Source organism: Myxocyprinus asiaticus, chromosome 17 (genome assembly GCF_019703515.2).
Source record: "Myxocyprinus asiaticus isolate MX2 ecotype Aquarium Trade chromosome 17, UBuf_Myxa_2, whole genome shotgun sequence".
Classification (NCBI taxonomy): domain Eukaryota; kingdom Metazoa; phylum Chordata; class Actinopteri; order Cypriniformes; family Catostomidae; genus Myxocyprinus; species Myxocyprinus asiaticus.
In genome coordinates, this window is record NC_059360.1 from 38,220,717 (window position 1) to 38,245,427 (window position 24,711).

The window sequence follows — 24,711 nt, forward strand, 5'->3', positions numbered from 1 at the left end:
ATTATGGCTTCTAATGGCTCCAGGGCAAGACAGAACAATACGAGGGAAAGAGGGCAACCCTGCCGGGTGCCACTATCCAGAGTAAAATAATCTATAGAGATCAAGATAGAATTCTTTAAAAGCATTATTAATATCAATGGCTGAGGTAAATATTTCACCACCAGCAGATTTCACTGAGGGAATGGTAGAAAAAGACTCTCTCTGTTTTATATATCTAGCCAGAAGTTTTCCTGCCTTGTCCCCCAACTCAATATATGACTGTCTTGCCCTGAATAGCCAAAACTCCACCTTCCGTGACAAAATAGTTTTATATCTGTATTTCAATCGGGTCAGTTCCCTGAGGCCATTAGATGACATTCAGCGCTTTAGCTCTGCCTCAGCACTTTTAATATTCCTTTCCAATTCCACGAGTTCTTGTGCTTCGGATTTTTTGATGAATGAGGCATACTGTATGATCCAGCCCCTAAGAACCGCCTTAAGTGCCTCCAGCCACGCCCACAGAGGATACTGAGGACCAGTTGGTCTCCATATAGACATTGATTTCAGCTTTTAGCATTTGTTGGAATTCAGGATTTTGCAAAAGGGATACATTAAAGTGGCAACTATATGATTTCTTTTTCTCCGTATGTGGCAACACCTCTAAACACACCATGGCGTGATGTAAGACTAAAATGTTTCCAATTGAGAAATCAACAACAGATGAAATGAGGGACTTACATATAAAAAAAAATCTATTCTAGAGTAAATCTTATGGACTGAGGAAAATGTATTGTCCCTACCAGATGTGTTCAAAAGTGTCACTGTTGCTCTAGGGGGCTTGCACACTTTTGCTTCACTATGATCAAGAACTGAGTCCATCAAAAGATTAAAGTCTCCTCCCAATATTATATCATGAGGGGTGCCAGCGGCTTGCAACATCCCTTTAAGATCTATATATATAAAAAAAGCCCTGATCATTGATGTTAGGTGCATAAAATATTAGCTAAAATAAGACTTTGTCCCTGAATTTCAGCTAAAACAATAATGACTCTTCCTAATTTATCTTTACTCTGTTTGAGACATTTGAATTTGAATATTTCCTTATCAGTGTAATGACTGTCCTTACTTGGGCCAGCACTATAAAAATAATGCCCACCCCATATCTTTCCAAATTTTTCAGCTTCCTGCAGAGAAAGGTGCATTTCTTGATGAAACACTATATCATATTTCTTATGCTTAAGAAGAGAAATAACCTTCCTTCTTTTTATGGGGTGCCCCAACCTATTCACATTCCACATGGAGAGAGACAATCCACTCATATTAACATTTGACATTTTTACATATTCGAAAAAAGAGCTTATGTGTCAAAAATAACATTATAAATACCACATTCCAACATTAGAGCAACAAACAAACCCCGAACTTCCCCAAGAACAAAAACAAAACAAAAAAAACAGAAAAAAGAAAAACGTGTGCATTAAACCCACACACGACAGCACCAACTGGCGTCCATCCCTCCAAACTTAAACAGTCCATGTACGCCTACAAGAGCCCCTGCAACAACCTTGCTGTCGAATTGCTCAAGTTATATATTATCTTTTACACAGTAAAAGATAATATATAAAACAAAACAAACTCCAGCCAAAAGGTAGAATAAACACAAAGAGTGTGTAGATTCATCCACAAAACCATCCCAAAGGTGTGTTGCTCTATAAAATAAACTCAAGCCGCTAGGCGGAACCAGCACAAAAAGAGCACGTGGAATCTTCAAACAGTCAAGCGAATGTTCAGTGAGCTGGTCCGCTCGACTGCAACATGAGTACCACAAGATGACTCACTCACTCCATTGACTTTGTGAAACACATCACTTGCTGTGGGCATGTGAATGTTTTATGGCCATCCTTGGCATCTATTCTCAATTTGGCCGGGAATATCAGTGCAAAAGCGACCTTCCGTTGATGTAAAAGTTTCTTGCATTCCTTGAATCGATCACATTTCTCTCGAGTTCGCAAAGCCTGGGAACAAGAAAATGCTGTGGTTCTTCCAAGAAAGCCTTCTTTAACTCCTCGCATCGCATAACACAAGATCTTTATCGGATGATCTCAGAAATTTGGCCAGAATTGATCGGGGCCTGTCTCCTCCTGTGGATCGCTGAGCCGGAACCCTGTGAGCTCGCTCGATTTCCAGCTTATGGCCTGCTATGTCGAGCAGACTCGGAAGGAGCCCATCCAGGAATTTCACCATATCCTGACCCTCTTCGGCCTCAAGAATTCTGACAATACGACATTATTCTGTCTGCTACGGTTCTCCATGACCTCCAATTTCTCCCAGACACGCTCCAAATCCACATTGTTTGCTAGCGGATTAGTAGATAATTCCCTATCCAATGACTCCAGATAATCGATCCGTTTCTCAACATCATCCACTCTCGTGACCACATCAGTAAACTTCGCCTCCATGGCAGTGATTGATCGACGTATCACAGCAAGATCCTCCAAGTCAGCAACGACCTTTGTCAGCATTGCCGACATATTCAACATCTCTCGCCGCATTTCCTGCATCTCTCTGACCAAATTGACTCCCGGGCCCGAGGCCTGCTCAGGGGTGTCAGCTTGAGAACGTAAGTGTCTTTTTTTTTTTTTTTTCTCCCCTTTTCTCCCCAGTTTGGAATGCCCAATTCCCAATGCGCTCTAAATCCTCATGGTGGCATATTGACTCGCCTCAATCCGGGTGGCGGATTAACGAATCTCAGTTGCCTCCATGTCTGAGATCGTCAATCCGTGCATCTTATCCTGTGGCTGGTTGAGCGCGTTACCACGGAGATGTAGCGCGTGTGGAGGCTTCACGTTATTCTCCGCGGCATCCACACACAACTCACCACGTGAGCAACCATGAGGAGGTTACCCCATGTGACTCTACCCTCCCTAGCAACTGCGCCAATTTGGTTGCATAGGAGACCTGGCTGGAGTAACTCGGCATGCCCTGGATTCTAACTCGTGAATCCAGGGGTGTTAGATGCAAGTGTCTTTTAATGTCTCCGGCCCGAGAATTTTGAATTCTTTGACATATTGTCCTCCTAGAACAGTTATGGAACAGAGTGTATCGAATCTCACCGGTTTATAACATAAAAAGTATTAAAACTAGCAATGTGCACAGAGCTTGCCGTTCACACGACCAATCCTCGCATGGCGTCACGTGACCCATCTTTACACAAACTTAAATTAGCCTTACCCTGTTCTGTAGACGAAAAAAGTCAGCTGAATGACATTCTCAGAATGTTCTAGACTTTTTCAAGACTGTAAACCAGTGGTTCTCAACCTTTTTTTGATGAACGCCCACCTACTTCATTCCCTAAGACAAATTTAATAGAGCTGAAGTAGTGATATGATAATATTTATTATCAATCTATTTCTCCCTAAAGTACAGTTAGTGTTACTATATTAAATTCAGGGTGGTGATGTAGAATTCTGTGCCGAATTCAAATGGTTTTCATTTCTTGCGCCATGCTTCTCACTGATTCTCACAAAGCTGCGAGTTTAAGAGCTTGAGCTTTAAGAGCTTTGCGCTCGTGCTGCTCTGTCCTTTGAGCCGTATCCATCTACAGAGCCATATAGGTGCATTAGCCGATATTGTGCCTCCACCTGTGTATTTGACGCTGCTAAACCAGATACTTCAGATGCATTGCTAGACTTCAAAGTTAGATGAACTGCAGTACAAACGTGTACCAACCCGTATAATTGAGAACCAACTGATCTACTCCAAGTCTAGATAAACGTTTTAATGCAAAGAGGAACTTGACGATAGATTTGATTATTATGACTGATAAATGTCTCCGATTTGTAAACTAATGCCCCCTCTGTACTAATTTGCTCTCAGTGCCCCCTGGCACAGGGGTGGTACCACCCCCGTTGAGAACCCCTGCTATAAACTATCAGATCTATTTGTCCAATGTTGAGTTCACTTTCAGAAAACTAGCTTTTGAACATTTTAAAACTTTTAAATATTTTAAATCTAACTTTCTTTACCTCGGATCGCATTTGCTGAGCTCCTTCAGAAAATGTAAATTGCATTATGATGCTAAAATTTATTTTAGATGACAGTCAAGTTCAGTTGGTCATTATAAGTTGCTGGACAAATATGCGGGACATAATGCAGTTGTGATGTCAATGCTTTAGATTAGATGATTGTTAAAAATAGCCTATTGAATATCAGGAATGTATCATATGTAAACCCTGTGTGACAGGTCTCAGGTCAGTCTCAAGGAAAATGAGGAAGCGGGAACCAGCTCACACTCTTTAGCGTAGTTTATTACAGGTTGATACACACCAACACAAAACACTCCATCGCTCAATGATAAACACAAAAGTAATTTTAACATAGACAGCGTCGTCTCAGAACTCTGGCTCTTCTCTTTCCTCCACTGCGACTCAAGCTGTACCTTTATCTCCCTCCAGCTCTCACTGTAACACAAAACAGGTGTCAGAGATAATTTTCCCCAGGTGTCAATTCTTACCACTCTCATCTCCCGAACTTGCTCTCCATTCACAAACTGGTGCTCGACCATGCCCCCACCACCACACCCTGATATTACACCACATCAATTTTTCTTTAATAGCTGTGCACACAGCATATACACATTGATGGATGGTCCTTATACTAAGACCGAAAGTTTCCCCCACTACTTGTTGGGGCAGGTTGCCAACTTGAACAGGGCCATGACGATTCACTTTCGGATCGGAACCGGTGGGAACCTGCGATAGACGCAACATCAGGGCCAATATTTCAGTCCTATCAGAAGGGCAACTTTTCCCTTTAGATTGCAATTCCTTCTCTTCTGATTGCATTTATTTGTGAAATTAAAATGGCTAATTTCAATCAATTGAAGGTGGGGGGAGGAGGAGAGAATTAGGGACTTCTGGGAGGCAAAAGGTACACAATTAGCAATATACACACATTTCTGTATGGAAAAGGCTTGAGGGCAGATTTCTTTTGCAATAAACCAAAACTTATGCGACAAAGGGTTTTTTTTAAGCATGACGTTATCACACACACCTTAATCTGTCAGTCATGACAAATGTGGCCCCATTGTCCTCTCTCTGTTTCTCTCTTTCATATAGAGGTCACAGGTTTATAATTTCTGACAGAGGCTTCAATTTAACGCTATTATTGTGTGACAGCACCAGACATTGAGTATGTGATAACTGACACACATAACATATGCTGAGTCTAATATTTATTACATTTGTTATCTGTTTAAAATCTTAGACACTTCCAATGTATCATTCCTTGGCTATTCTTGGGATAAAGCATTTATATTATTTTCACTGCATGTAAAATGTTAGTCCCAGATGGGACCAGAATAAGTGGTAATTACTGAAGTCAATGTAATATTAGGCAGCATCAAAGACGGTTCTGCCCTCCATAACCTCGACCGCTCTCCCCTCCTGCAGTACTCATTAGCTGCAGCCAGCCTTAACAATGCTCACAAAAGTAAATAAAGCAAACAGAGTGTAGCCAAGCACTTTATCAAGGCTGAGGACTGGCTCTGGCATTAGCCAATGATGATGAGAGTTATTAGACAGCTGATGAGATAGATACAGAACACAATACGTAAATGATGGAGTCTACTTCTGAAAATGGATAGAATTATTAACTGGCTCTGGCATCTGTGTGGGAGCTGGCATGTAAGTAATCAAAAGATTGATGATGGCCGGAATGGACTTTTCTCTCTCTGTTCTGCCAACGTGCACGGAATGTTAGAACATTTTATTATTTGCTTTACTATCCAGATCCAGTAAAGTGTAAAAAATGAATTGTACATTTACTGGAGTTTAAAGGATAGTTCAACAAAAAATTAAAATAATTACCCTCATATTATTTTCTTTCTTCTGTGAAACACAAAAGGAGATGCTAGGGACTGATAGCCTCAGTCACCATTCACTTCCATTGCATCTTTTTCCATACAGTGAAAGTGAATGGTGACGGAGGCTGTCATTCTGCCTAACATCTCTTTTGGTGTTCCACGGGGAAAAAGAAATTCATAGGGGTTTTGAGCAACATGAGGGTGAGTAAATTATGACTATTGCTTTAAAGGAATAGATCACCCAAAAATGACAATTCTCTCATCATTTACTCACTCTCATGCCATCACAGATGTGAATGACTTTGTTTCAGAACACAAATTAAGATTTTTATAAGAATATCTCTGCTCTGTAGGTACTTACAATGCAAGTGAATGGGGTGCCAAAATTTTGACACTTCAAAAAGCACATGAAGGCAGCATAAAAGTGTGAATCACCAATAACACAAGAAGAAGAATGTGAAAGTTAAAGTGGAGATTGACTGAGCCGGAAAGAGAAAGTATAGTCAAAATGGACTTAAATATTGATCTGTTTCTCACCCACACCTATCATATAGCTTCTGAAGACATTGATTTAACCACTGGAGTCATATAGATTACTTTTATGCTGATTTATGTGATTTTTGGAGCTTCACAATTTTGGCACCCATTCACTTGAGTAGGAATGAGATATTCTTCTAAAATCTTCATTTGTGTTCTGCTAAAGAAAGTCATACACATCTGGGATGGCATAAGGGTGAGTAAATGATGAGAGAATTTTCATTATTGGGTGAACTATTCCTTAAGTTCCCTACAGAAGGTCTGATGATTTTATTTTGATAGTATCGATAATGGCTGTTTTGTATTTGATTATCTGTTATACAAGTAATTACTAATAGGAATGAGTCAGGACAGTTGTCTAGTCAACCAACAATTGAATAGTCGGTTAGTGAGGTTAACTAGTGAGTTTATCTAGATTTTTATTTCATTTTTTTGCTTTAATATTTTTAGTGACAGTGCATTAAAGGGGATACATTTAGGGCAGTAAATTCTCTGAGCGGAGTAGTGGTGTTTTTGTGAAAAAATCACTAAATGATAGTCGAGCAATACATTTCAATACAATTATATTATAGTTAAAGTTGTTTCCCTTATTGCATTACATTATTGCATTGGTCCCATTATCATGCTTAATTCATAGGTCTCTGCCTTTTTGTGAGTACTATGATAGTTTTGTGCTTGATACAGTAGTTTATCCTATTTATTTATTACATATCTGTGCTTAGCGTTATATGCACATCTGATTGGTCTCTGATATACATGACCCTGAATGAGTCTAATTATACAGGCCTTCCTTAAGAAAACACATGTATCATCAGGCCGATATTACAGTTTGAATTACTATCAATTCATAATACATATTCAAAAAAGGGCTTTTGACTTCTGTCTTTGTAAATAGAAACAGATTAGCATTTAGCCAAAAGGAAGTAAACTCAAATTAAAAGGGTAACCAGTGTGTGTGTGTGTGTGTGTGTGTGTGTAGTAAGAGCATCCACACAAATAACACACTGTCATCCCTCCTCTTTTAGTATTTCTCTCCTCTAAGTCAAATCCCATCTGACCGACCCTTGTGGGTCAGGCAATATGATGAATTATCTCTATTAGCTGCATTCCCTACATCACAGTGAATTGAGCTCTCTTTAAATAGCCACATCAGCCTTTTGGCTGGTGTGAGAGGCCTCCTCTTTCATGAGATCTCTGGAGGCTCCGGGATTCATGCTGCTTTGAGAGAGAGAGAGACAGAGGGTGGTGGGTGATTCAACCCTGATGCTATTTTTTTCCTGAAACATTTTAAGTACAATCTTTTATTTTAATGCCTGAAACTTAGCAGCAAAACACTTGACTGTGTTTTCTTTGCTGAGAGTTTTGTTTTGCTGAGTCATAAAGTAAAGTACATTCATACAAGTATGCTCTCATCAATGGTCTGACTGGGCCTGGCAGAGTTTGCACATGTGTTGATATTATTTATGTGATTATTATGAAGTATGTAATAAGGTGGTGAGGATGCACAGCTGTGACAGTGCGGAGCCAGAGCTGGAGTGGCGCCATTTTTCAAGTGTTGCTCCTTTATTTCAACGCCTATTAAAAGCCTTAAACTCGATTATATTCGTCAGGAAGTTGAGTTCCCTCTGAGGCTCGTTAAAATGATTTGGTCTGTGAGTCATTTATGCAATAATAAGATGCAGTAATTTGCACATTCTGAACCAAACCAAATCTTCACTTGATGATTTTTATTTATTTATTTATTTTTATCTTTTTAAAAGTGTTTTTAGGTATAAATATGGGTTTCTTTGCCCTTGTTGTGTGCTCTGGTAAGAGCTATAGAATATGGAAAAATACATACAAACCAGGATCAGAAATAAATGGGGGCTCAGGGCCACTGAAAATGTGTGATACAGTAATGTTCCCGCTTCTTATTTAAAACATCTGATGCATTTCTTAATATTCTGTTCCAGCTATACACATTATCACATAAAATATTATTATTATTTTATTTATTTTTTTGTTAAATTTATAGGTAACCTAATTATTCAGATGTTAGACATAAAGGATGATGCACAGTATATTTTTATGTGTTTAGAAAAAAACATGCCCTCAACTTCTGTGGGTAGATATTGCCGTTATATTGTAGATGCCATTGTTCGTACTTAAGCTGAAATTTTACACTTTACACTTTTGATTTTGTGATGTTACTCTCCACACACTCCTGTAAATATTTTTATTAGTCTAGTTGTTGCTTAGTACATGAAAAGACATAAAGTGATATTCATGTTAATGAAATTCTACACCATAAAAACGTTTGCAATATTTCTTAAATACCAGAGTAAAATGTCACTAAATCAGTACACTATATAAATGCATGTAAACATGCACATAGGCAGTTAGTGAGAGATGGTGAGTGACTAGATTCGATGAACTTAACCTCCCAAAAGCACTTAGTGTCTTTACAAATCTTGTGCTGTTCTGTCGTTTTTTCTCTCTCTCTTTCATTGCCTCTCTTTCTTTCTGTGCATGTGCATTTCTGTCTTCCTCTGTATCTTTAAGCTCTTGTGACACTGACTGATGATTTTCACTTGCCCAGGCAGCAGGGCTTCCAGGCCTAATGAAAACTGCATCATTACTGTCCCAATGACATACAAATACACACACTGATTGGCCTCACTTAAATTCCACTATAACTCACGCACGCACGCGCACACACACACACACACAAACACACACACACACACCAAAAAACATCTGTATTATTTATTTATTTGTCATTGATGCAGAATTTTGTTTCACCACATTCACTTTTAGCTAATGCCTTGAATGTCACAAATTGGTCAAATTGGAAATTCTGTATTTGAATGTGCATATTTCAATGGCAAAATATTTGTGAAAGTCTGCTGATTGATTTCAAAGGCCAAGAACCTTGAGGCAATGGTTTTAAATTTTGATACTTATTTAGTATTTTATATTTGACAAACTGCCATGGCCAAAAAAAACTTTGCCATTTGGGTTTAAATAATGGTTTTGATCTGGGGTTGCTTCAGTTGGTCAGGTCTAGGCTCGGAAACATTATGCAGCAATATAATGAAGTCAGCTGAGTACCTGAATGTACTGAATGACCAGGTTATCCCATTTTTCTTCCCTGATGGTTTGGACAGATTCCTGGTTGTTAATGCCAAGATTCATTGGGCTCAAATTGTGAAAGAGTGGAGCATAAGGAATAATTTTCACTCATGAATTGGCTACCACAGAGTCCTGACCTTAACCCATTGAAAGTCTTTGGGATGTGCTGGAGAAGACTTTATGGAGTAGTTCAACTCAATGCTGTCAATACTTTAGCTTTGATTATGGCACACATTCGTCTTGGCATTGTTTCGACAACCTTATGCAACGTCACAACATTTATTTCCATCCAGAGTTGCATTCAATTTTGGCCGAGATCTTGTATTGATGACGGGAGAGTCGAACCACTCCGTAAAGTCTTCTCCTGCACATCCCAAAGACTTTCAATGGGGTTAAGGTTAGGACTCTGTAGTGGCCAATTCATGTGTGAAAATGATTCCTCATGCTCCCAGAACCACTCTTTCACAATTTGAGCCCTATGGGTTTTGGCATTGTCACCCTGTAATATGCCTGTGCCTTCAGGAAAAAAAAAAATCCATTGATGGGATAACCTGGTCATTCAGTACATTCAGGTACTCAGCTGACTTCATTTTATTGCCGCATAACATTGCTGAGCCTAGACCTGACCAACTGAAGCAACCCCAGATCATAACTTAAATCCAAAGCCATTTTTTTTTAATAGCCTTTTTATCCATATAGACTTGAACAGTCACATTTCCTAAACCAGTTTCCTTGTCAAATAGACTTGTGTGGTTCCTTGGTGGGCACCTGAGATTGGAAGACTGCTTTCGGACTAATCTAACAAACTAATCTTTTTATGGTCAACTGAATTCAAGCTCCAACCAAAACCTCTACTGTGAAAGCAGTGTATTTCTAGAGCAGGTAAACATATTTGTGGTGTACTAACCAGACTCATCGCAATAAAGCAACAAGTCATAAAAGCCTTCTCTTCCATGTAAATATTGAGTTTTTGTCTTAACCAGCTGCGACCACGGAAAGCATCAGGACATTTTTTTGATTGCTTGGTTTCCATTTCTGTGGCATCACACCACAGTTGCTCAGAAATCTCCTTGGTTTAAAACCTGACTTCACATAACTGTATATTTAACATACTATATGTTCTGATGGTTGTGATTGTGTCCCGTCTCAAAGCAGTTTTGCTTTCAGTGTGGACAGACATATTGCTTGTTGCTGGTATATTTTTTCACATTGAGCCTGGTAAGAACAAGTAATTGGCAAGGGCATAGCAATGATGCTATCTGATAGTAAGTTGTCAGTAAGTATCTAAGCTTCAACCTTTGTGTTACCTGCTCAGATCTTTAACACTTTAAGCTCTGAGGGTGTTTTTAAATATTTCCTGTTTCAGTGGCATTCCCAAAATTAAAGGCTTATTAAAAAAAAAAAAAAAGAAAAGAAAAAAGAAAAAGAAAACATGGTCAAGTATTTGATATAATTTTAAACAAAAATGTAAAAAAAACTAAAAATAATGATACATTCTGAGACTCCATGCCTAAGAAACTGTTTAAAAAAAAACAAAAAACAAAATTTTATTATTTTTCTGATTTGACATAGACAGTATATCTCAGGGTGTACATAATGTAGCTCCAAAAAAAAAAAAACTGCTTTTGTTTTGTTCAGTTTTGAATCATGTCACCAAATCAACACTAAAAATGTTGTGTTGGTACGACAAAGCAATTAAAAGTTACAGCATTACAAATATAATTTATCCTAGTGTCCAAAAGCCTCTCCAAACAAATAAAACATAATAATTGTACATAAGATCTAATTACACAAGCAAATACAACAATGACTAAAGGTATGCACTCTCTCCAAATCATGCAGGCATGAGTAAGATCTCATTCAGTTCTATTCTGTGTCATTTGAGCCATCACTGAGTCTGTAACATGTACTTGGCACCTTCTCCTGGTGGCTATTTGTAATTAGAGTGAACGATCCTCTCTGCCCATATTTGGATGACTTCCACCTCTGGACAGCGATTTGAATCCTAATATGTTTGGTTTAGCGTTTCATGACACTGGGCAACATATTACATAATTTTCGATTAAGTTATCTGATCCAGGAAAACGAATGTGTTTTTAATCAGTACAGTAGTGGTGTTTTGTATTTTATGTTTTGTTTATTTTTCGTAAAGTTATAATTGAAAACGTGGCATATAAGCAACACCTGTTTATATGTAACATACAGTATATGTCAAAGACATATACTTAGCTTTTAATCACTATATTTTGTCTGTGAGTAAAACAAATAGGCTGGATGTTTACGAGGGTAAACACTATAAGCTTTTTTATTACACTAAAATTATATAGAAAATATATTTTATCACACTAGAGTCATGTTAAAATGTATAATGTTAATTTCTTGTGGCTATACTTTTAAAACGGTGTGTATTTTAATGTTTACGGACAAGCCCAATTTACTTACAGGAACTGTGATTTTAAAATGTTTTTGTGGTAATCAATATTATGCCACAAATGCTGTCGATTGAGGTTAACTTGTATGGAACCCAGAATAATCCTTTAACTAATAGGTTACCAACAACCAAAGCCCACAAAGAAAAGACTGAAGTGCTATGCCATCTTTCACAGTCCTCTTGACATCGTCCAGTAAAACATAATGACGATGACACTGAGAAGTGTGACAGTGAAGAATGGAGTTCCAACAGTCGTCACCTACTGCACACACACACATACACACACACACACACACATAGTCTCTCTTCACCATCGCCGCTGTCCAACCCACCAGATAACAAATAGAAAAGATGTAATTAATTACCATAATTGAAAGATGGCGTCCCTTTGAGATCAGTTGTTTGCGGTGCTGGTGGCTTTTTCTCCCAGCGGTCACTGATTAATGGGATGCAGGACTGTAAATGGCCTCTCAGTAATGCTCTGTGTTGTTATGCATTAGCAGCTTGTAACGGAGGACTTTCTTCCACCACGGCACTGCTCCGCCATGCTCTGCCTGTCAGCCCGCTCGTCCTCTTTAAGGTGACGGTGAGTCATGTTTCTACATGGCGACAGTGTTCAGCGCTGACAGTACAAAAACCTGCGCTGGCTTATCCTCTCGCTGAAAGAGACTTGTGGATAATCATACAGTGTATAATTGATATTATGAGCATGGGCCTTTTCCATTTTTTCCTCTCCTTTTTCAGTGACAAGATGCTGGAACAAGCCATTCCCAGGCTCAGTGCATCATGTGTGCATGGCGGTTGTCAGTATTTAGGTCAAATAGTGGCATCCTAACAGGAAATCCCAGCTGACAAGCACGACAGAGGTGAGATATTAGAGAAGACAGCTTGTCTTAGAATGGATGACATGCCTGCAGATTGAAACAAACACTCTTCTCAGTACCTGACGCTCAGAACTTTAACAAAGCTCTGAAAGACGCACTGGAACCACACTCACTGCCATACTCATACACTGTTTAAAACACTCAGTGAGTCTGGACCAATGTAATAAATGATGCCTAAACAATGTAATTTCTCGCGTGAACCCGCAAGCCACTGTAAAACAAGCTTCTCTTCAAGTGCTCATGAATGCACAATGAACATCAAGATTTTCACTGTAAAAAGACTTACATTTTTGGTTGTTTCTCATATGCCTTCTGAAGACTTGTAATATGATGCATTTGTCTACTTTTATGATACCTTTGGGTACTTTTAAGGTGAAACATTATCCACTGCCATTGAATTGAAAAGACGAACTGCAGGATTTAATTAAAACTAGGGATGCTCCCGAAATTTTGGTTGCTGCAAAATTTTCAGCAGAAAATGGCATACATTGCAATTTTCAGTTTTCGGCTGAAAGAGAATCCAGTAACAGATACACTCACATGGTGAAAATGCAGAAAAGCATTGCGAATTAAAACATCCCCTTTTGTATATTTTGTAATTAAGATTTTTGGATGAATTTCTTATTGCTTTAAAGTATAAACAGTGGTTATTTTTGCAATTGCGTTTGGTGAGGCTAGTGGCATTTAAAATAGACTCAGGGATAGTTCACCCAAAAAATGAAAATGATGTTATCATTTACTCACCCTCATGTTGTTCCATACCCTGTATGACTTTCTTTCTTCCATGCAGCACCATAAGGAGATGTTAGGCAGTATGTTAGTCTCAGTCACCAATCACTTTCATTGTATCGGAATTACATACAGTAAAACTGTGACTGAGACTGTCATTCTGCCTGACTTATCTATTTGCAACGTCCTGTCATGATTAGAGGTGGAAGAATACTCGAAATACACAACCTACCTTTAGCCCAGAGAGGGAAGTTAGACCTAAGGGTAATAAAAAGCTTTTGTCGAAAGGCATTGTGTACGTGTATGTTGCAGGGTTGTGGGGAGAGAGATTGAAGACGCCTGAGGGTTGGACATCCTTATCTCCCACACAGATCTGCCAGTTCAGCCTCATATGTGCCAGCCTCTGAGAGCGGCTCATTAGATTTAGTGCTGTGCTCTGTTAAAAGCCTCTCTCTTTGTTTTGCCTGGTATTGATCAGCACAGGACCAGATTACAACAGCAAGGTTTAAATAAATCCGCTTTTTTTTTTTTTTTTTTTAGAGTTCAATCCAATGACATTTACTCTATATTGTCTCCGTAAATAAGCAGATGTAATCGGCTCTGTTGCACAGGATGGTGAGAGTGAGCGATACGGTTGTGTTTGTTTTGTTGTCGGGCTCGGGACGAGGGAAAATAGTTTGTTGGTCATCCAGAAAAGATGTGTAATTTGTTCTTAACTCACATGAATTCTGAATGATTGTCCCTTTTTAGCCGAAGCAGCCTCTGTTTTAAAAACTTGGATTCCTTTTTTTGTTGAGCTTTAAGATGAGTAATCAAATTAATTGTGTTAAAAGTTTTAACGATATTTCCACCTTGTGAAATTCTAGCATTGCAAAGCTTAAAAAATACAACTCTGCTGGCATTGTTAGCCAATTGAATGTAATTCTACACAAGATAAAAAAAAAAAATATTCACACACAGCACGAGTTGTAGACTAATTTATCCGATGTGTTTTTCCAGCCCCTTTTGATAGGACATGATCTGACCTGTTTTGGCCAAACATTGGTATCGGCCGATAAAAGAAATTATATGCACTTGGATTAAAATCAGCCGATGTCTGAAAGTGCAATTGCTTTTTTTTTTTTTTTTTTTTTTCAGTGTTTGGCCGATACATTGGTACATCTCTATAAAAAAATTTGCCTGCATAATCTTTTAGCAAATCGTAAGAACTTGCTCCGCCTCTAAAACGACTTTCCTTTTCAACTGACTACACATATCCCTCTTAATTTTCAACCCACTCCTCCAACCACTTGGCTCCAGTCTGTAATGCCCACTTTTCGCATTCCAATCAATTCCCAGTGAATAAAATCAACTCCGGCCCTACATTTTTCTTTCATTGAACATCACTTCGAAAGTAAACATTGTAACCAGGGTTTGAAATTAGCACCCGCCAACCTGCCAAGTGTGGGTAAAAATCGGCAGTGGCAGGTAACGCCCTCAGTTTTACTAACCACTTTGGCAGGTGACCTTTTCAGGGTTTTTCCTGCCAGTGGACACGTACGGTTAGTGTGCACCAGAAATAAGATTACTAGAGCTCTGGGACAGCGCAGAGCGAAACTTGATTTAGTCAGGCTTTACTCGATATCAGGGCGGCCGGCGGAGACCATAAAACTTATGTGACCCATTTTAATTTCTACAGAGAAATTATTTCTTAATATTCTACAGAGAACATTTTAGTATAAAGATGTATATGGATGAAGTTGAACTCAAACTGCTAGACAGCCCCACATTGTAAACAGCACTGACGAGGTAAAGATGAAAACAAATAATGCACATGATCAGTTTTTTAAATGCACATCATCATCCTTATAAAAAAAAAAATATATATATATATATATATATATATATATATATATATATATATATATATATATATATATATATATATTTTTTTTTTTTTTTTTTTAATAAGGATGATGATCCAGTTTTTTAAATGCACATCATCATCCTTATTAAAAAAATAAATAAATATATATATATATATATATATATATATATATATATATATATATATTATTATTTTTTTTTTTTTTTTTGCTGTAGTAACAACTGGTAACTTGTATAGATTCATATTTAATCTATTAGAGTGAATCTATTAGACTTTATTTGTATTACAACTGTAAAAAGTGTAATTGTAAAGGGTTCTAAATCTGTTTTGGCTATCAGGTTTTTTTTATTTTTTGTTTTATAACAAATACTATAGTTTTTGTATTAGAAAAGACTATCAACATAACCTAACCACAGTAATGTGTAGCCATCCATGGTCTTACCTGTGGTAATGGCCTTATTACAAAATTCACTGTTAAACAATGGTAGAACAATGGTAAACTTTCATAAGGGCAAGCACAATTTAGAATGAAGGGGTTAAAACTTCCATGAATTATTGACAAATTATTGACTAATTTTCCTCCTGTTCTAACTGTCCATGGCATAGATATTCTAAAGGTGACTTAAATTATTAGGCTTGTGTCTTGCTAAACTAATATCATTCTCATTCAAATAAAATGAACAAACAAATGAATGCAGTTACAGTCTCCAGTAACCTTTATCAGTTTTTGCGAGGCAGGGGATTTTGGCTAGTGAAAATGCTGATTGGCTAGTGACCTTGGAAACTTCTAGCAACAGTTGCCGGTTCAAACCCTCATTGTAACATTAATGAAGTAAAATGGGTTGCGACAACATTTTAACTTTAAACCTCATGTATTAAAAATAGTTTTCGTTTCGTAAATTGTCAGTAACACTGTTTTTTTACACAACCATCTGGTTAATCCTGAAACTTAAAGTATAAGAGAGAGAATGCAAGCCGTTTTTCTATCTCTTTTCTACTTGTCCTCTTTCATGCTACTGTGCCACAATGGCATGATATTCACTCAGCTGACAGAACAGGTCCATATGGAGAGTTTTTATTCTGTGTCAAGGACCCCAGTAGGAGTAATTGCATCATCCCCTCTGAAAAAATTCAATCTTGTGCGATGTGACAGGCCAGCTGTGTTCAGGTAACGCACAGGTAGACATCACTCGCTCAGCACAGAATCGTCCTCACAGGTACACGTGCACATATACATGTACAAAGGCACACTTCTGTCTCTCTTTCGGAAGTATCTGTCTTTTTCTTTCCCCAAAGAGAGGCTCTTTGGCAGGTGATTCCTTTGTATCCTGTGGCATGAACCACATCCTCAAACAATTGTGAGGTTGAGTTGAAAAGGAAGACAGGAGAGGTGCAGAAATGAATGTCAGCATTGCCTTGTCTCACTTTTTTAGACAGCTAGCTATTTTTAGCATGCTGTTGAAGGAGCTGTCCTGTCCCTGATCCTTAGTATTCTCAGGTATGGGAACCAGTACTGTTTGGTGTTGCTAGTTGCACAGAAATTGCACCCTCTGCTTTTAGTGATTAAATGTTATCCTGTGTAGCATGAATACAAAATAACACATTCCTTGTTTGGTGTCGATGAAGACAAAAATAGGTTTTGAAGCACTGTTCTGAAGGACAGACTCCAGCATTAAAGGAATCCTATGCTGAGTCATTCTAACTAGGTGCCCGCATACGTGTGATCACTGCGCTAGCCCCCTCTTCCCGCAACACATTCTTGTTGAAACTTCAAAACACACGTCAGAGCTGCATTCGTTTTGGTATATGTACGTGTTAGCCGCTGGCAGGAATGTCATGAATCTTCCTTGGCTTCTTGCTGGTGAAGTTGTTAGGGCAGGCTTGCCCCTCATCATCTTCAAGCAGACGGCACACTCAGATACTACCAGGGAAACAGGACTTATCAGTTTGGTGAAATGGGACAGAAAATATGATTTTTTTTTCCTCTGCATGCACTGAATTGTCTGCCAGTGGAAAAAGAGAGTAGAGGATCCTGGAAAGTCAGCACAGACAAGTCGATTGCCACCGAGAGAGGGTGGATTGCAAGATAGACAGGACCTTTATTTGCCAAATGCAAAGTTAATTTTGCACTTCATCGACACGCTCTTTAATCAGTGGCAAATATTTGTTGTTGTGATGGCCTCTTGCCAGCATTTGGGGTTAGCAGAGATCAGTGACCTTATCTGTTTCCTATTTTTCTGGCTATTTTCTTGAAAGATGAAATTGATCGCATTTCGCTATCTTTTCCATAAGATGTATCATTGATTTTTATAATTATTAAACATGATGGCTGTCCAAGTGAATATAATTATATGAGGGGCCGTGTGGTGTCAAGCAATGACCTACACTACTTGTCTAACATTTTGAAACCCTTGACTGAATTTATGTTTCTGATGATCTATAAAAAAATAAAAACACTTTATATATAAAGACTTATGCTTAAAATTATAGAAATTAGTTTTGTAAACAAATATGGATCAGCCACAACATTAAAACCACCTGCCTAATATTGTGTAGGTCCCCCTTGTGCCACCAAAACAGCGCCAACCCACATCTCAGAATAGCATTCTGAGATGCTATTCTTCTCACCACAATTGTACAGAGCGGTTATCTGAGTTACCGTAGACTTTGTTAGTTCAAACCAGTCTGGTCATTCTCTGTTGACTTCTCTCATCAACAAGGCACTTCCGTACACAGAACTGCCGCTCACTGGATGTTTTTTGTTTTTGGCACCATTCTGAGTAAATTCTAGAGACTGTTGTGCGTGAAAATGCCAGGAGATCAGCAGTTACAGGGATAATCAAACCAGCCCGTCTGGCACCAACAATCATGCCATGGTCCAAATATCTGAGATCACATTTTTTCCCCAATTCTGATGGTTGATTTGAACATTATCTGAAGCTCCTGACCCATATCTGCATGATTTTATGCATTGCACTGCTGCCACACGATTGGTTGATTAGATAATCGCATGGATGTTTGTTGGTGCCAGATGGGCTGGTTTAAGTATTTCTGTAACTGCTGATCTCCTGGGATTTTCACACACAACAGTCTCTAGAATTTCCTCAGAATGGTGCCAAAAACAAAAATCATCCAGTGAGCGGCAGTTCTGTGGACAGAAGTGCTTTGTTGATGAGAGAGGTCAACAGAGAATGGCCAAACTGGTTCGAACTGACAAAGTCTACAGTCACTCAGATAACCGCTCTGTACAATTGTGGTGTGAAGAGTTTTGGCGGCATGAGGGGGGCCTACACAATATAAGACAGGTGGTTTTAATGTTGTGGCTGGTATATATATGTGTGTGTGTATGTATATGTATATATATATATATATATATATATATATATAATGTATATGTATGTATACATATGTATATGTATATATATATGCACAGTGCATCCAGAAAGTATTCACAGCACTTCACTTTTTCCACATTTTGTTATGTTACAGCCAAAATGGATTAAATTCATTCTTTTCCTCAAAATTCTACAAACAATACCCTATAATGACAATGTGAAAGAAGTTTGTTTGAAATCTTTGCAAATTTATTAAAAATAAAAAACAAAAAAAATCACATGTACATAAGTATTCACAGCCTTTGCCATGACACTCAGAATTGAGCTCAGGTGCATCCTGTTTCCACTGATCATCCTTGAGATGTTTCTACAACTTGATTGGAGTCCAGCTGTGGTAAATTCAGTTGATTGGACATGATTTGGAAAGGCACACACCTGTCTATATAAGGTCCCACAGTTAACAGTGCATGTCAGAGCACAAACCAAGCCATGAAGTCCAAGGAATTGTCTGTAGACCTCCAAGACAGGATTGTATCGAGGCAGAGATCTGGGGAAGGGTACAGAAAAATTTCTGCAGCATTGAAGGTCCCAATGAGCACAGTGGCCTCCATCATTCATAAATGGAAGAAGTTTGGAACCACCAGGACTCTTCCTAGAGCTGGCCGCCCGGCCAAACTGAGCGATCGGGGGAGAAGGGCCTTAGTCAGGGAGGTGACCAAGAACCCGATGGTCACTCTGACAGAGCTCCAGCATTTCTCTGTGGAGAGAGGAGAACCTTCCAGAAGAACAACCATCTCTGCAGCACTCCACCAATCAGGCCTGTATGGTAGAGTGGCCAGACGGAAGCCACTCCTCAGTAAAAGGCACATGACAGCCCACCTGGAGTTTGCCAAAAGGCACCTGAAGGACTCTCAGATCATGAGAAACAAAGATTGAACTCTTTGGCCTGAATGGCAAGCGTCATGTCTGGAGGAAACCAGGCACCACTCATCACCTGGCCAATACCATCCCTACAGTGAAGTATGGTGGTGGCAGCATTATACTGTGGGGATGTTTTTCAGCGGCAGGAACTGGGAGACTAGTCAGGATCGAGGGAAAGATGAATGCAGCAATGTACAGAGACATCCCTGATGAAAACCTGCTCCAGAGCACTCTGGACCTCAGACTGGGGCGAAGGTTCATCTTCCAACAGGACAACGACCTTTGTTATCTTGGCACACAGCCAAGATAACAAAGGAGTGGCTATGGGACAACTCTTTGAATGTCCTTGAGTGGCCCAGCCAGAGCCCAGACTTGAACCCGATTGAACATCTCTGGAGAGATCTGAAAATAGCTGTGCACCGACGCTCCTCATCCAACCTGATGGAGCTTGAGAGGTCCTGCAAAGAAGAATGGGAGAAACTGCCCAAAAATAGGTGTGCCAAGCTTGTAGCATCATACTCAAAAAGACTTGAGGCTGTAATTGGTGCCAAAGGTGCTTCAACAAAGTATTGAGCAAAGGTTGTGAATACTTAGGTATGTGTGATTTTTATTTTTTTTATTTTATTTTTTTTAAATTTATTTATATATTATATAAGATTTCAAACAAACTTCTTTCACGTTGTCATTAAGGGGTATTGTTTATAGAATTTTGAGGAAAATAATGAATTTAATCCATTTTGGAATAAGGCTGTAACATAACAAAATGTGGAAAAAGTGAAGCGCTGTGAATACTTTCCGGATGCACTGTATATATGTATATTATTATTATTATTATTATTTTTAAATGAACTAGATTGTAAAGGAGAAGCAACCAAGTATACTATATATTGGAACAAACATCCTGTGACTTTGTACTCTCATCCATCAAAAAAGTTTGTGTACGAATGTAGGCTAAGGTGTACAGTAACAGTATTTTTGCACTAATAACTGCATAAAGTATTATTGTGAATAGTAATAACTACATATATAGTGTTATTGTATATTGGTAAAATTCACCTTCAGTAATGATTGAGACCCCTAATCGAAAGGCTTTTGCTTAAATGTCTTCAGTCAGTTTTGTTTGCTTATATTTCAACTTTTTTAAAGGATAAGTGCTCAGCATAGATGTAACCTCTTTCAGACTCCTTTAAAAAAGCATCTGCAGCTTGTGTTATTTCTCAGTTTTGATGAATTTTATTAAAAAATGTAGGTGAGTAGGTGTGTGCCAATCATTTGGCTGGTAGTGTTTGAAGAGTACTCCCTTCACCTTTAAATAGCCTAACTCACTTTCTCTTCCCCTGCGTAAAGTTCACTTTGGTCCACACAACTCCTTTTAATCTGCCTTTTGCATACCGTTCGCATGGTGCCCTGCCTGGGGATATTAGTCTGCTCCAAGGGCACTGTTGATGAGCCTCTCATCCACTGCATCCTAAAGTGTTTATTAGCATACTAAAACTCCTTTCTCTGTCTATGCATGCCCAATCAGGCCTTCAGGTGTCCTCTGTCATCCCAGGATGCACTGCTCTTAGTGTAGTGATTATTGTGAGCTTTGGATATAACTTGCTGATCTCAGTGCATAACCTTTCTGCATACTTACACACTTCCGTGAATGTTTTTATATTTTTACACACAGTACGGAACTAAATCAATAGGTAAAAGTTAGGTAAAGTTAGGGTTGCAGGTAATTTTTTGTGGCTGTTGTTGTTTAAAAATAAATTCACAGCTAAATCAGAGGTGTAAAATGCATTAATGTAGTATAATTGAACCAAAAAATTTAATTTAATTTACTCATTTATTTATGTAGATGTCTGCCGCCTTACTTCTTAATTTGCTTGTTTTGATTTCATCACTCTTTACATTGCAGGTATTTTAATTTTTTTGTTATTTACAGTTTTACAACTTGATTACACAGTACATACATTCATTTATTGAAATATTTGTTTAATTGTTTTTTATTTAAATGCATGTTTATGTGTTTTGGTTTCATTACACTTTACAGACCTTTTTTCTTTTTTGTTACACTTACAGTTTTACAACTTGATTACACATTATATACAGTACATTCATTTATTTAAATATTTATTTAATTGTTTATTTATTCATTTATTTGCCTATCTATTTTTTATTTTATTTATTTATTTTTTAATCACTTTACATTACAGTTCTTCTTACTACTTTGTTTTGTTTTATAGCTTGATTACACACATTTATTTATGTAAATATTTAATTCATTAATTATTTAAATATTTGTGTATTTATGTATTTATTTAAATGTTTTACTTTTTATTTATTTTGTATTACTCTTTTTACATACAGTAACAGTTCTTGTAACATTTTATAAAATTACAGTTTACAACATGATTACACATTAAATGCATGCTTCTCATTAGTATTATTCAGTTCTTACCTAAATACTGAGTAATGCCTTTTTTTTTTTTCTTCTTCTTTTTTTTTTTTTTTTTTGCAGCCATAATTCAGTAACTGTTTGCAATATTTGTCTTAATACACCACCAATATTGAATGGGACATATGTGTCCATTTTAATAAGAAGAACTCTTCACAGTGTTTGGTCATTCACACAGCTCAGAGCAGTGGGCCTGGTGTCTGAGTCACACAGCCTTGTCATTGTTTTACATTTTGGATGACATAATGAATTTAGATCACCACTCTCGCCAGCAAGACAATCTAAAAAAAGCAATTTACGATGAATCACAACAATTTTCAAGCGCTTCATTTTGAATGAACTTCATGACTTTCTGTGTATGTACGTTGAGAATTTGTATGTATTCTAATGTAATGAAATCAAGCTAAAAACATGCCCTATTAATCACCTTACGCAAATCCAAAAAACATGTTTCTCATTGTTTGCAAAAGTACAAAAATAATAATGTAAATACAATAAAAAAAATTTAAAAAAACAATTCAAATGTATTTAATTAATTTGGGTAAACAAGGGGACAACAGACATGAGTTTGTTTATTCTCAGGGCTTCAGAATGACATTTTCTCATCCTACTTCACTCAGGCTCTCTTCATTATAACACAGCTGAGGGGAGATGCATATCGCAACTTATCTTCAAAGAGCGAGTGTGGGAGAAATAATTGCATTGGGGGTTGTTTCGTAATAATACTTTATCATCTGTTGGTGCCATGACATCTTTGGCAAATCGTTTTATGTAATGTAAATCGGGTTACTTCTCCAAACCCAGTCCGTGTTAAAGTAGTAACAATGGACATATACCGTTTATGCTATATGATGTTGTGTATCTCTGCCAGTCTTTTATGAAAATAATGTTTGTGTCTTTAATCTTGAAGGGTTTCTAGTCTTGTCTATTGTTTAATGGTTTTACGTTGATTGGGTTTACCTTATGCTTGTTAGCACCTAAATGAGCTGCTTTGCTGTCTCACTGCTGAGTCAGTCAACTGCGTTTTTGTATAATGGTACCTGGCACCTAAGGAAACTGGTTTTAGACAGGCTTTCAAGGGATCATAATGTCACTTATGATTTAGAAAAAATTCAAATGAGCTTTAGAGCCAAGTAATATTTAGTGACTTTAGTTATTAGCGTTTGTTAGAAAAGGAATTATACTTAATAAAAAAAAAAAAAAAAAAAAAAAAAAAGCCTTCTTTTGAGTAGGTTTTTTCAAGTTTATTGGAAGTTGTTTACAAATCAATCTGAATGATTTATTAGAGAATCAGTCTGAATTAAAATTATTTTTAGAAATTGATTTCCATAAATCACAAACAACTGGAAAAGTCAGGAAAATTCATTTATGAAAAATTATTGTACATATGTCTACTAAATGGGTCCTGAAAGCTGAATATCCAGTGGATGTGCATAACTGTGTGGTCAGCCTGTTCTTATATTTCACTTTGTTTCTTTCTCCTTTCTCGTCCTCAGATATCCCAGAACCTGGGCAAGATATACAGTGAAATGATATTCGTCAATGGATTCGTGCACTGTGATCCTCACCCTGGCAACGTGCTGGTGCGAAAGAGTCCTGAAAGTAATAAGACGGAAATTGTGTTACTCGATCACGGCCTGTATCAGGTAAGACATCAGCCGGGGCCAGTGCAGACTCGACAGAGAAGCAAATTCATCACATATTACACCCCACTATTTACCTGCTGGCTCCTAGGGTCAGCTACACACTCAGACCTGTATGTGCTGCAGTGGACTAAAAGCATTTCATTTGTGTGGCCCTGAAGCTGTTGTGTGTTTTAGAAACTGCGTATTTCCAACACTCTCTTATTGCAAGCACATATCTAAAGTAATACAGTATATCGGTACTCCACAATGTAATGAACTGTACTTTTACATTCCCTCTCAAGTTCAGAAGACACCTGGGCCATAAATGCATCCATGGAGATAATTTGTGATAAATATGCACTTATGATGCTGCCTGTCTTTACAAGAAACAAAGAAAGCTTTTCTAGTTTGACCCATAATGGAACTAAATTGAAAGGGATGATGTTTGCATGCAACAGCAATGCCGTTTTCTTTTGCTTGGTTCCACAGCCTCATTGTTGAAAGCCAAAATGTCATCCACTGATTTCTGTAAATGTAGTTATAAACCTGAATATATAATTATATATCCGAAAATAGAATTGCATATCTGAATATATAGTTGTAAATCCGCATATATAATTGTAAATCTGAATATATAGTTATACATTTGAATATATAGTTAAAAATCTTCATAGAAGATATCGCATATTATCTTCAAAGAGCGAGTGTGGGAGAAATAATTGCATTGGGGGTTGTTTCGTAATAAATACTTCATCATCTGTTGGTGCCATGACATCTTTGGCAAATTGTTTTATGTAATGTAAATCGGGTTACTTCTCCAAACCCAGTCCGTGTTAAAGTTGTAACAATGGACATATACCATTTATGCTATATGATGTTGTGTATCTCTGCCAGACTTTTATGAAAATAATGTTTGTGTCTTTAATCTTGAAGGGTTTCTAGTCTTGTCTATTGTTTAATGGTTTTACGTTGATTGGGTTTACTTA

The 24,711-nt window shown here is 37.7% G+C and overlaps 1 protein-coding gene across 1 annotated transcript in view; it reads left to right on the forward strand.

The window, feature by feature from the left end:
• Positions 1–24,711, forward strand: part of LOC127455141 (aarF domain-containing protein kinase 1-like) — a 194,857-nt gene that overhangs the window by 125,315 nt on the left and 44,831 nt on the right. Inside the window, exon 8 of the mRNA XM_051722757.1 lies at positions 23,597–23,746. Coding sequence (XP_051578717.1) covers positions 23,597–23,746 — 150 coding nt within the window. The remainder of the gene's footprint in view (positions 1–23,596; positions 23,747–24,711) is intronic.